General features: G+C 48.1%; 1 protein-coding gene across 3 annotated transcripts in view; it reads right to left on the bottom strand.

Moving 5' to 3' along the window:
- Positions 1–730: 730 nt before the first annotated feature.
- DIAPH1 (diaphanous related formin 1) overlaps positions 731–13,689 on the bottom strand; it is an 82,801-nt gene continuing 69,842 nt past the window's right edge. For 2 of the 3 annotated variants that reach the window (XM_070414803.1, XM_070414802.1), the window contains 8 exons: positions 13,523–13,624; positions 13,059–13,298; positions 12,795–12,924; positions 11,993–12,117; positions 11,213–11,377; positions 10,946–11,081; positions 8,966–9,052; positions 731–2,688 (listed from right to left, as the gene is read on the bottom strand). In XM_070414803.1, the coding sequence (XP_070270904.1) occupies positions 2,531–2,688; positions 8,966–9,052; positions 10,946–11,081; positions 11,213–11,377; positions 11,993–12,117; positions 12,795–12,924; positions 13,059–13,298; positions 13,523–13,624 (1,143 nt within the window). In that variant the 3' untranslated portion in view covers positions 731–2,530. Of the gene's footprint in view, positions 2,689–2,714; positions 4,360–8,965; positions 9,053–10,945; positions 11,082–11,212; positions 11,378–11,992; positions 12,118–12,794; positions 12,925–13,058; positions 13,299–13,522; positions 13,625–13,689 lie in introns of those variants that run through there. The other variant, XM_070414804.1, reaches the window with a different exon arrangement.

Below are 13,689 nucleotides of genomic sequence, written 5' to 3'. Positions count from 1 at the left end.
TGGCCTCTGGGGGAGGAGAGGAAGCAGGCAGCCCACCCCCACATCCCCAGACCCACTGGGGAGGCAGCTGCCCAGGCTCCAGGGCTATTTAAAAGGCTTTTATTTCCAGTTCCAGAGCCTGCCCAAATGGGTTTGTGGTCTTCTCCAGGCCCCTCCCGCCCTATTCTGGGCCTGCTCATAGATTGTAAGGTTTCTTTGTGCAGGTCTCAATGTGCTCGAACAAGTATGACTCTGAGCAGCAAGTCATCTGGAGCATGACCTCTGGCTTCTGACCTCTGCTGGACAGGCTCAGGTTTCCACCCCAGTGTATGCCCCTCTAGTCTGGAATGTGGTCTGTGGCCAACAAAGGGGGGAGGGGAGATGGAAGAATGGGAGCCAGATGTTTCCCTCAGCAAGAGGCACAGGTACTACCAGGAAACTGTGACATCTGGGGGCATGGAGAGGTGGGGAGCTAGAACTGAATTTAAAAACAGGTTCCAAGCCAAAGGCAGCAATTAGGAAGTGGGGGTCTTGAACTGGGGCCTTTATGGAGGGCAAATGATGGGGCAGAAGCCACCATGTATTAATCATCTCTAGGCCTCAACCAGTTTCTGGCACATGATGGACACCTTGAACTTTTTTTACAATGATTTGTCAGGTCAACCAGGGATTTGATGCAGGACAAGACGGAGGAGCCTGGATGAGAGTGAAAAGAACCAGCTCAGAAATTCACACAGGAGGCTGTACGCAGTACTGTTTCAATGCTTTATTAACAGTTGGAAACAAACCCAACAAACTGGAGGTGATGACATCCCAGAAGCCCGAGAGGCAAGGGAAATAGGTCTGCATTTTGTCCCTTTTTTAAATATTTATTTTTTTTATTAAATGCATCTTAGCAAAAGTAGATTAAAAAAGAAAGGGTCAAAGCCCCAGATGTCAGCAGGGAGAGGAAGGAGACCTAGGGAGCGGCAGGCCCTCGTACCAGTCTTTCCGGGAATAGCTCAAAAGAACTGCTGTTGGCCCTTCATACAGGCTCTAGCAACCAGAACCTTCCTCCTGGCCTCAAGGCCTCAGTGCAAGTGTCCCTAGTCTCCCCTTGCTCCCCCTGCACTAACAACCGTATCTGGGCCAAGCCTTAACAGTGCTATTCTCTCCCTACCCAGGTGGGACGATGAGAGGAGCACAGGGTGGCACAAGTGTCACCTTGAGCCAGTCTGAGCTTCCTGTGGCTGGGGCCACTGAACAGTGTGGCCTGCCCACTGTTCAGAAGGGAGCAGGAGTACAAAGTGTGGGGGCACTCCTGTGCCCACTTCCCCAGAGTGTCCAGTTAGCATCTGCACATTTGGCTTGATAAATATATTAAATTTATAAAAACTCTGGTCTCAGAGCTCCCACTACTCTTAGACCTGGCTCAGCTCAACCAGAGAAGAGCTTCCTCCTCCACCAGAACCGGGTGCTGGGAGAGAGAATCCGCACTGGCATCAAGGGCCCAGAGCTTGAGAGCTGAGGTGGAGGTCCAGGGGCCTGGTTGAGGCCTGTGGGGAGAAATCCCAAGGACTCTGGAACCTGCCATCAAAGCCTCTTACATTATGGAGGAGAAAGGGGGGAAGGAAGAGTTATTTTTCTTTAAAAAAAAAAAAAATCTCATACAAAAATAGATCCATTTGCAAAACAATTTCTCAGCCAGGAGGCTCCACCTCCCATTTCCTTGGAGACAGAGGGTGAGGTGTTGGGATGGTCACAATACTCCAGATGAGATGCACCAAAGCTCTGGGGAGGGCAGGAGGGACCATGGCTCAGGAGCCTGGGGGTGGTGTAGAGGGTCCAGAGAGGCAAGGGCACAAAGCATGGCAGCAGGCTGGGGCAGGTCCCACAATGTCTCTATGCCCGGCCTGCCCACAGGCTCTGGCCTAAGCCCCAGTGGAACACATAAAGGTGGTCCAGGTCCTTTTTTGTTTTGGGAGGCCTTTCTCAGGAAGGTGGAGTAAGGGTGGGATTTCTCACCACTTCCTTAGAAGTAGCTCCCAATGCCACACCACTAGTAATAAATAACAGCCAGGAGAAGAAAGAGCAGAGCAGAGGGGACCGCAATGAAAGGTGGGATATAGCCCAAAGGTTCACAAGCCCCATGCTGTTCTCAGGGCCAAAGAAACCACAAAAGAAAAGCACAAACCCAGCAAGATTGACCTATGGGAAGCCCACTGGAAAGCCAGGGGCTGAGAAAGCAGGTGGGATTCTGTCTGAGAGAGGCCTCAGAGTAACAGAGAGGAGACACTTGGGGTTAAGGCAGCGAACACAGAGCCTGCTTTGGTAATGCAACAGCCAGGGCTGGCTGGGTTGGGCTCAGGCCTCCCCCTACCGCCCTCTCCTGCTGGCCCCCAGGCAGCTGAAGCTGTGTATGACAGAGAGAGCAGCAGGCCAGAGAGAAAGACAGGGTCGGGGCGATTGGAACGGCCACCCACAGGGATATCTCCATGACCCTTTAGGCACAGGCTGCAGGCAGGACAGTCTGGGGCTCCACTGAGGAGGAGCCTCGGCCACAGGACCCAGATTAGCTTGCACGGCCAACCAACTCCTTGGTTTCCTCAAGGATTGTGGGGACCCCATCACTGATCTTGGGCACCTTGGCAGCAACAGCAGTCATGGCATCGTCCTTGGTCAGCTCCGAGGCCAGCAGAGATGTGACTGCACACCCGGCTTTCCTGTTGGCTGCAAGAGAAGACATGAGAGAGCTCGTACACAGAAGGCCCCTCTGAACTCTGGGGTAGACATTTAGCCAGACGCCATGCAAACGTGGCTGCCCTGTCCGGTTCACAGAGGCCCTTATTTTGAAGGAAGGACAGAGGTCTAAGAAGTGAGGAATATACCCTTGGGCGGGGTGCAGAGAATATAAGAGAGTGTGGTACAGGCAGGAGAGCAAGCTGTGCTCTTGCTTTCCTTTGTGAAAATAGTACAAAGGTTTGAATACAGCTAGACAGACAGAACAGGGTTCAAGTGTTAGCTGTTTAACTTAGAGAGATAAGTACTCAAAATCGATTTTCTCATCGTAATGTTGTTGGAATGAAATAGCCTCAAGCTTAGTGAACAGTATTATCCTTGTTTTGTTGGCAGTTCCCAGGAAGTTCCTAGGCCAAAACCACTTTGAGTCAGCCCTGGGAGGGCTGTCCCAAGCAGAGGGGGGCCTTCAGCAGGCAGCCAGGGGGACTCCTGCAAAGAGGAGCGGCTGACATCACATGCATGTCACACTCCCTCTCCCCACATGCCCCCACCCTAGCTCTCTCCCACCTCAAGGGTAGCAGCTGTGATATGAATGCCAAGGGCCCTGCATGGTGTGTGTGTGTTGGGGTGGGTAATGAGGTAAGGAAAGGTAAGTCGGGGAAGGCAGAGCTAGGGGCAAGGATGGCCAGGAGGGGTCCCTACAAAGAAATCTCGGCCCCATGGGCTAAGGCATTGTGAAGCTCCAGTTGTCATCCTAAACAGGAAAAGAAGAACCAATCAATCTGTGAGTTTCTGTTCTAACCAGAAACTCTTGGCAGCCGTCCCCAGACTCTCATATTCATTAATGGAATCCAGATTTACGGCCCCAGTACCCCCAACAAGAGGCAGTTCCTTGGTACCACTCCCATCTCTGCTGTCTGCCTCTTCCCAGGCCCCGGGAGCAGCGTGGACACCACATGTACACAAAGAGCTGCCTGCCTGGGGTGACAGAAGCAAGGACGCTGTCATTCCTTTTCTACAAAATGTCTGAAATGGGCAAATTCATAGAGGGCTGGGGGTGGGGAGAAGGAGGAGTCACTGCTAATGGGTATGGAGTTTCCTTTTGGGGTGATGAAAATGTTTTGGAATTAGATAGTGGTGATGGTTGCACAACCTTGGGAACATACTGAAAAACACTGGATTGTATACTTTAAAAGGGTGTATTTTAGGCATGTGGTTTATATCTCAATTTAAAAAAAAGGAAGAGCTTGCTGGGTCATGGGAGAGCTGAGTGGAGAAAACAGTGCCTGCATTTTAAGGGGGCAGGACAGATGAAGCCTGGCTCTCCTAAATGCAGACTTCATTCCTAACTGCATTCTTCAACGCAGGCAGCTGTGTCCCGCCTGAGGGAAGGGGTCCAGAGGAGCAGTGAACAAAGCACCCAGACAGTTTTGCCTTCTTTAGACCAGCAAGAAGCTTTAGGGAACGCAGAAGCCAAACAGGGTTAGAGGGCCCATGTCATCACCAGGGTTGTTAGCTTCTCTGCAGAAATGTGACCCAGTGCCACTGTGTTCACACGGCCACGGCTACCTACAGGTCAGCAGGGAGCACACAGCATGCCCACAGTTACCAATTTATAGGTCTCTTCCTCCTCCTCCTCCTCCCAGGGGCACAAGAGGTCGTCTATCAAGAGGAGAAAGAAGAGTGAAGGCCCTGACAGGCACGAGGCCCATCTGGTTACAGATGGAAGGTGTGTGACCTAGACTCTGGGGCTTTCACACGAACCACTCCTTGGATTATATAAAACACTGCCTCAGTGGCTGACAGGGGAGGGAAAGACGTGTACCGGAGTGTGACTAGCATGGTCTCTATGTATATGCTTCTCCTGTCTTCCTTCTGTCTCTCTAGCAAATTCTTCCTCAGATCCACTTAATTTCCACTCTTCTCTGAAATACTTGCTTCTCTCGTCCCTACTTCTTGTGTCTGGAAAAGCAGTAATATCACTTTACTGCTCCTTTGAATTTACTCTCCAGCAGTTAAGAAAATCTGCAAGTGTGTGTGTGTGTGTGTGTGTGTGTGTGTGTGTAGACGTTGGAGTTCAAGTGGCATATGTCTCAAGCCTCTTCTCTCTTTGATTTCTTCCTCTAAACTCAGAAGATACTAAAATCAAGCAGTGTTTCCAAATTTTTCTAGAGTAAAATAAAGTTTCTGGTTACTGATTTCATAAAAATTAGGTGTGGATGGTAGGTGGGGAGAAGACCAAAACTTCCCTTTTAAGCCTAGAGCAGAGGTACTCTAGGGATGGACACATGCGGCCTAAGGTTAGCATAAGACATGAGAGCTCTTGCCCGGCTGGTATGACTCAGTGGTTGAGCATGGACCCATGAACCAGGAGGTCACGGTTTGATTCCCGGTCAGGGCACATGCCCAGGTTGTGGGCTCAGTCCCAATAGGGGGTCTGCAGGATCCTGGCAGCCGATGTATGATTCTTTTCTCTCTCTCTTGATGTTTCTCTCTCTCTCTCTCTCTCTCTCTCTCTCTCTCTCTCTCTCTCTCTCAAATTAATGAAAACCTATTTTAAAAAAGGAAAAAAAGAAATGAGAGCTCTTATAGGAACGGGGAAGAGAATCGAGGAATCCTGGCTTCACTGTGTCTTCAGGGCCACAGTCAAGCTGAACAGCTTTTATAACCCAGAAGAACTGACCTCTCCCCTGGCCTTCCCTAACTCGGGTGCTTGTGTTAAGACTACTGAAAAGGAGCCGCAGAAGCAGATGAGCATTTTGACTCATGGGATCAGGGAGGATTATTAAGTCATAAGAGAACAGTCCCACAGAGTATGGGGAAAAGGGAGCAATCTTGAGACATCAGTCAAAGCTGAGGCCAGACTCCCAGAAGTCAGGGGTGGGCTAGGATAAAAACACCAGCAAAATCAACCATATAACACTAGTATAGATGAATCAGAAGGTTAATGGTTTGGAAAGACATTTATAAAACACAGGCTAGGAACCACTACTAAAGAGGAAGTGCTCTTGTTAATAAGCTTCCTTAGGGAAGAGGAAACTAGGACAGATGGGGCGATCATTACCATCCTAAAGAACTCATTATTGTCTCAAGTCTCCTAATTATAATTCCTGTCCTAATTTTACCGAAGTGGAGGGAGAATCGGAGAGGTATAGGAATACTTCTCCAGACAGGTGGTCATCAGAAAACTCCCTGAAGCAATTTCACCCTGTGCAGGGGTCTCCTTGCTGGAAGGTATGAAAGAATATTTCTGCCTACACAGAAGGGTTGCTGTCATCTGCTGTCTGATCCTGTAGGCTTAGTGGAAGTAGCCCTGGACTTGGCTTCGCTAAAGTGGCTACAGTTCTGGCTCTATCATTAGCCACCTCTGTAGACCTGGGCAAGGTCTTTTCTGGGTCTTAATTCTATTACCTATGAAGAGGTTAGGTGCTAATCTCTAGAGGGCTTTAGCGCCTTCCCCAACTCTAAGGTTCTATTAGTGTAGGTGGAGTCTTCAGGGAAGCAGGGAAGTAGCAGAGGAAAGGAAAGGGAGATGAATTTCTTTCTTCCCTTGACTTTTATCCCATGAGCAGATGGCCTGTATAAGAGGCTACCATTCAGACATGGAGATAAAGTTGAGTCATTAAACCACAAGCAGACTCAATCATCAGCCTGAAAGAGTAGCAGCAATACAATCACATGGATTCTTCCCCTTGACACTCAAACCATTGTTCTCCCACACCCTGCAGAGCCCAGCAGTTTACATGTCACTTTTAATGAGCCAGCCCTGATAGTAACTCTCCTCTTCCAACTCCTCAAAGCGTCTTTGTATACTGGTCACTCCCTCAGGTCTCCAGAGGCCAAATATTTTTTGGTAACATTCCTTTGAATTCTAGGGAGAAGGCTAGTGTCTTTGAATGGGGACAGCTGCCTCTCTGCGACTGAGGAGGCTGTGAGGCAGGTCTGCTTGATAGTGCTTGTTTTTTGGCTCCAATTGGCCAGGAGGAACAGTCAGACACCACCAAGCACCAGTCCAGCAGCCACCAGGGAAACCCACAGCCACCAGAGCCTTTATAGTTTGAGAATCCTATTGTCACTGTATTAAAAGATAATAAAGCTGAAAGGACCCCAGAGGCCATTTCAGTCCAACTCTCACTTTATACATGAAAAAACTGAGTCCCAGAAACTTGTGTAAGGTAACCAGACTTGTCTAAGGTAATTAGACTTGACCTGGGGCCTTTTGACCCTTGTCCTATGCTCTTTGCACTCTACTTTGATGCCCAGCCGTCTATTTACATTTAATGTAAGGCCACATCACTTTATATGATGTGAATGCACCCAGGTCTAAACAGCTTACCAGAGTAACTAGAAATGTCTCCCCTGAGAGATACTCCCTGATGTTCAGGTGTGTTCAGTGAACCCAGAGCCCAGAAAGATAAGGCTATAAAATGGAGCCAATTTAAGAAGTATGTAGTTCTCATTTTCAACTGCTTTTTGCATCAATATCTCCTATTATAAGTCTCCTCCCATTCCTTCTTACACTGGGAAACAGTGCCTGGACTAATTCAGATCCTCTGCTGAAAACCCCTGCTTCCTCTGCCTGGGCGTCCTGGTTTTCCCACTTGGGAAGAGTGGCGCATGGGCCTCCCCAGCAGAGGGAAGCTGTCTGGCTGCCTGTGTACAGGAAGCATCTGGGATTCTAGCAGTTCCACAGGAAGAGACTTAAAAGGGAATTCCCCACCAAAAGTCTGATACAGGCTGGCGCTTAGCTGAGAGGATACAGGAAAAACAGTGAGATGCAATGTGCTTTTGTTTGGCTAGAAATGCTTAATGGAAGGCCACATCACCTTATATGGTGGGTGGGAAACCATGTCGCAGAAGCTCTAAAGACTAAACACAAAAGCAATACTACCAGCTGCATTCTCTACCAAACACTGATCTATAGACTAAACGCTTTGTCCTCCCCTATCCCCCTCTCCTCCCCTCTAGAGAGCCTGTACCCAGAGGATGCCAGAAGATGGGTAAGAGTCATAACTAGAGATCCTCCTGTTATGTCACAGAACAGAATTTCCCTCTGGATATTCCCAGTATGGGTAGAAACAGGCAGTCAGTCATTACAGCTGAAACTCACAGTGACCCACAACACTTGGGCCAGGACTCTGAGTTTATATGAGTTAGCATTCTCTATACCCTGGATCCTCAGGTTCCTTTCCAGGCTCTGACAGTTACTATACACCCTATAGATACCACTGTGTCAATAGCTAAGCACTGGCCAAAGCAAACTGTACAACTCCTCCTCTTTACAATAACCTTAAAGTAAAGGTCATATCAAACAGGCCTACAAATGTACCAGCCAGGGAATAAGAACAGAGCTCCAACTCCCTTAGAAGTAGAAATCCTTAATGACGCCTTTTCTGTAATTTCCACCCTTCAACCTAGAAAAGAAGCCATCATTCCTAGTCCCAAAGGTACTTCACTGACACAATGGTGCAGGTCAATACCACATGAGGGGTAGCCTTGGCTATATCTTTTGGACTAGTCTGCAGGCTACTGTACACTTCCTTCAAAGGAACTTATCCGCTGATCCTTCCTCATACTAATGCCTAGATCATTTGTCCTCCTACCCCCATAATTCTTCTTAGAATTCTTCTGGCTCAGCGTAATCCAGTTAAATCTTCTAAAGGTGGGGAGAAGAGATTGCAGGGGAGTCAATGGGGAAGGGCAAGTGCAATGGGGGTCAACTGCACCCAAGGAGAAGGTAGTTCTCAGACACAGCATACTCCTGCCCTTGAGATGCTCCTTTTTATCTGGGGAAAACGAGGTCTAACCTTCTCTATAGGATTTTATACTTTTTATTAGTCTCTATCTCTTCTGCTTGTGAAGTTGAGAGTAAGGACTCCTCGCTTATTTTTTCTTTGTGTTTCCTACATCTAACATAGTTTTGTATTTGGGTCAATTTTGTTCATACGCTCAATCGCCCACCTAAATCTCTGTGTCCTGCACCATGGTTAGCTTGCTCCAAGTAACTGCTTCAAGAATGGGAGAAATGCAAGAATAATCAAATGTAAGTGATCCGTGGTTAGTACCTCAAGCCCTAGTTCTCCAAGTCAGTACTTTCTAACATGGGAGGAAGAGGACTACACAATCCACTTCCAGATGCAGAGACTATCATGAGGAAGTTTCCTAACCTCAGAGCGTGTTTACCCCCTCTTCAGCCCAAGACAAGCAGGACCAGTAGTAGAGAGGCTCACTCCCTTCACCAGGGGGAAGGCTCCATTTGCTTACTTACCCTGACGGGGTCCTCTCTTCCGTCGGAATGCTGCACCTGACTGCAGGGCTTCCAGGAGACTATCCATCACACCTGTTTCATCACCTTCTGTTATGAACAAAGATGGAGATGTAAGCTCTTCAGCCCAAGCAACATGCATGTGTTGAGCCCCACACAAAATGCATGGTGTCTGCTTGGCTCCCCTCGACCACAATGGCTGGGGGCTCAGCACAGACAGAGGGCTCAACCTCAAGCCTCAGCCCATGCTTACGTGTGTCTGTCTGAAATGGTTCAAACAAAAGGTTTCATTGTCTACTAACCACTGCAAACCTTGGGATATTTTCCTGCAGTACTCTTTCCTTCCCATCCCAATCAGGACAAGCACAGGGAATTGCAGAACTGCCCAACTCCAAGACCAGGATACGGACTGAGACTGGGATTATGAAATTAGCAAGGAACTATATAATTCTCTCTTTATTCCAAAGTGTTTCACTCCAATTTACATAAACCTTTCATGCAGCACCTGGTTCCAGTTTCAGAGCAGGGCGGAGAAAAGATGAGAGAGAACTGATCAAGAGTACATTTCACTGAAGTACTGCCCCCAGTGGCTGCATAGACCCAAAGCCAGCTAGGCATCTAAGAGAAACATCCTGACTGGAACACAAAGAGTTAATGTAGAATCCTCTTTCCAGCCTGGCTCTGTTTCCATGGTAACAGCTCAGGATGGTGAAATCTGAAACTGCGAAATCCCAAGGAGCCCCAGGCTGCCAGCTACAAGGCTAGGCTCACTGCTCCAAGCGCCACCTGCTGGCTGAACATCACCAATGCAGCTGACCTACATTCCAACCTCATCTGCTTGCCCTGGGCATCCCAGGGCCTGGACAAGGTCGGGTGTAACCTGATGACTGGGTACAGCCCTCATACCTGGTCAGCTGAGCTCTACATTTCCCTATTACGTCCTAGACAGTACCTGGGGGCAAACCCTAGGTGCCTGAGGAGAATGGGGGAAGGTGAATATTTGCTGTGGGCTTAAATAGCATTTCTAGAATAGTTTGTGGCTTATACACAACTGGGATAAGAGCAGAGAATTGCTTCCCAGAAAAGTATGAAGAAAAGATGAAATGTTCCTGCTGCTTCAGGTCCCTGATATTACCACAACAGGAAATACCAAAGAAAGCCCCTGGAGCAAGAGGTATTAGAGCAGCCCTTGCCTTTTGTGCTCAGCAAACACTCTCATTCTTGCCAAACCCGGCAGCCCTGGAACTCCTTCACTCAGATGGCTCACAGCCTCTCAGGTTCAAGAAGGGTGGCATCAGCTCAGTGCTGTGCACAATTTCCGCTGGAGCAGCCAGAGGGGGGCAGGGAATCAGCAGCAGGAAAGAAGCGGAGACAGGAAACAGAGGGCCAGTAATTGAGGCCATATGTTTCAACAAAGCCATGCTTCTGGTAGTAAAACAGAGATTCTGTTGGAGAAAGAAGAGGGTGGCCAGGTCCCCTGCCCCCTTTCCAGAAGTTCAATCCATTTATAATCTGAAAGGTATGTATGATTGTGCTGAAGTACTTGGGACACAGTAGTTGGTGAAATAGGCAGAAAGGGAGGGAAAGCCACCATTAAAAGACAGAAGCAGAGCCAGGAAAACATTGTGGGGAAAAGAACAAAAGACTTAGCAGAGGGTATGAAAGTAGGCCAGAGGCACTTTGGACAGGCATAAGGGAAGAGTACGAGTTACAGCAATCCTAAAATCACTGGGGAGATGAGACATAATGCAGGAACCAGCAGAGGAGAAAAGAGGGTCTGAGCCTGGAGAATTGGCCTGTGCATGCCACTGAGTCGGGGTGAAAGTCCAGCATCAGGGTCTTGGAGGGAGAAGGCTGCCAACTATCACTTGCCAGGGGCTGAGCTCAGACATGAGCTGTTCTCTCTGGCCTCCAGATTCTAGACAGAGAAGCCTTCCAAATGTTCCTGTCTCAGCCCATCAGGCCTTCTCCTCCGCTTCTTACCTGCATTCATGTCTATGAGTTGCTCTCTCTTCTGCTGCTTCTCCAGCCGCTCCTTCTCTGCCTTCTCCTTGGCTAGTTTTGCTCGCCGCATCTTTTCCTCTGTCTCCCGCCGCTTCTGGTTCTCTTTGACGGCTTGCTGTGGAGGAAACAAATGAACATACGGGCATGCATGCACTCACCCATACGCACACCCACCAGCAACCATCAAAAACCCAGTGAAAGTGAAAAATGTTCCCAAGACTCAGTCAGCAGGCATTCCTTGCTCACCACAAACATATTCTTAAAGTTGTGGAGGTCCATGAAGAATTCTTCCACAGACACCTTCTTGGGGTCAAAGAGGAAGTAGTCGCCCAGCTCCTTATAGAGGTTCTCCATGTTAGAGTGCATCATCCGCAGCTTGTTATACTGTTCCTGCGCATCCTTCACAAAGCTGTGCAGCCACGGAGTCAAGGACCAATGCCAAGAAGCACACCCAGTTCTCTGCCCAGAGGAAGATTCAAAGATGCACGTTGGCATATACGAGGATGTTCAATACAGCACTATTTATCTTGAGGCAAAAGCCAGAAGCAATCTATATAACCACAAAGGGGGTATGTTAAACCACCTATAGAATAGGAGGCAGCAGTTAAAAAGAGGCTGTTCTGCGGAAACAGGGCTAAGACAGATTGTGGGCAAAAAGCAATACAATGCACACAATGCAATTTTTGCATCAAATAAATTCATGAGGTGCAAATAAAAAAGAAGTCCAGTGACAGTAGGATACTTCTGGGGAGTGGGGAGGGAACACCTGTGTGTGTGTGTGTGTGTGTGTGTGTGTGTGGTGGAGATGGGCAGAGGGCAAGGGATCAAGGGGGACTTTTAGCTTATCTGCATGGTTTGCTTCCCCTGCCATAACAATGGAATGCTTTCAAAACCTATGTTTTTAATAAAAATAAAGTTTTTAAGAGGGAAAAATTGTATATCACCAGATCTAGCCTGTTGCTCCCCCTCTCCCCCCAAGTTCTATTCCTTCCTAGGGGGCAACTCCCTCCTTTCAAGAAAGGATATAGTCATTTTTTCAACAAACTTGTCTTTCTCATCTGTGGCAGCTGGGAAATTTTGAACATCACGTTCCACATCAGAAATTTGTTTCTTCATCTGATCTAGATTCTTTTGTAAGTTTTCAGCAGAAACTAAAGGAAACACAAAAACAGACAGGAAGAGCTTACTAACTCATGTCTTAAGACCTTGAGCTCCTGCCCTTCGGGGCACAGTTCCAGTCTATACAGAGAGCTGGTATTTAATTATTTTAGTTCTCTTATGTACTATCTAGTTGTTCTTCACTTCTTTCCAGTGAAACTATAAGTTACTTGATGATTGAGTCTAAGCTTCATTTGATTCACAAAAACCTGACATCCCCTGGAGTCCTGCTTTCATGTGTTTTAGAGAACAGGGTTTGCAGGAAGGAGACATATACAAAAAGAGAAATCTGTTCCCATTTCTACTGAATGCTGCTTTTTGTTTAAATAATTTCAGGATGGTGAGGCCTAGTTTTTGTTAATCTAACGCAGTCTATGTTTTCTGAATGAGAATAACTGTTGCTCTAGACTAAAAACACCTGCCTTTCTTCCAGTTGTGGTTGGTGTTTCACTAGGAAGACTAAGAGTGCTTCCCACTTCTGTACACAAGGACAATCTCTTCTGCCTGATACTCCTCCCTTGTGGCTTACACATCATGCTTACATTCTCTCTCATTCCCACCTAAAACAGCCCGCACTGAAAATAATCTAAAATATAGACTCTTATTTCCCTCCCCATGCAGAGATTTGTGGGGCTTGGAAGGGCCTTCTAGCTTCATGCAGCCTGCTCACCTCGGCTGGCTTTCTCCACATGGGCAAGCTCATCTGGAAACTTGAGGACATCAGGATAGTCATTCTCACATAACTCAGCCAAGAAATGCAACAATGTCATCTTCTGATCTGTGGACTTGGTGTCTCGAAGCTTGGGGAAGAGAAGAAATTGTTAGTCCTGACATTGTTAGTCCAAGATCACCTCAGGCCAACAGTGATTGTCACATTGGGCTCATAGAGGCTAGCAGCCTTCCCTTCTGTCATCTGCCTAACCCTCTGGCTCACCTTACAGAGGAAGCTGATGTTGAAGCCGAAAGCCCCGGCATTCCGGGAACCAGCATTCATAAAGTTGCCGACAAGCAGGGTAATCTCCAGGAGGTTAGAGAAGCTCTCACTCTTCCGCACCTCCTCGCATGCGGCAGTCACGGAAACAATCTCTGGCTTGATATTCTCCACTTGCTCACTGAACAGTAGCTTGAAGAGGATGGCATTGAGGCGAGGCCGCAGGCGGGGCACAGTGCCCATCTGGGGGGAAGACAGCACCTCTGTCAGAGCCAGCAAAGACAGAAAAATAAGAAAACACTACAGGCTTGAGTCACCTATGGGGGGATAAGAGTTCCAGAGCAGGGAGGGGAGAGAGAAAGATAGATTCAAAACAGACAAGAGGCAAGGAGCAAGTGCCCCAGCTGCTCTCAGGAGGAGGGAGTAAGGGGGTCAGAGAAGAGCCTGTCGCCACAGGCCTCACTCACCACCACGCCAAACTGCTCCGACTCTGCCAGATCATCATATTCGTCCTTCAGTTCGGAAAGCATTTTCAACTGCTCTGGCTCTGGCATCTGCTTAATAAGGTTCTGAAAGGGAGAAGGGACTGTCTCAGTGTGAGGGGGATGAGATGACAACATGAGCCTCCTGTCAG

Source organism: Myotis yumanensis, unplaced genomic scaffold, assembly GCF_028538775.1.
Source record: "Myotis yumanensis isolate MYYU_CA2020_CCGP unplaced genomic scaffold, mMyoYum1.0.hap1 SCAF_5, whole genome shotgun sequence".
NCBI lineage: Eukaryota > Metazoa > Chordata > Mammalia > Chiroptera > Vespertilionidae > Myotis > Myotis yumanensis.
The sequence above is the reverse complement of the archived record's forward strand: the minus strand, read 5'-3'. Positions and strand labels throughout refer to the sequence as shown.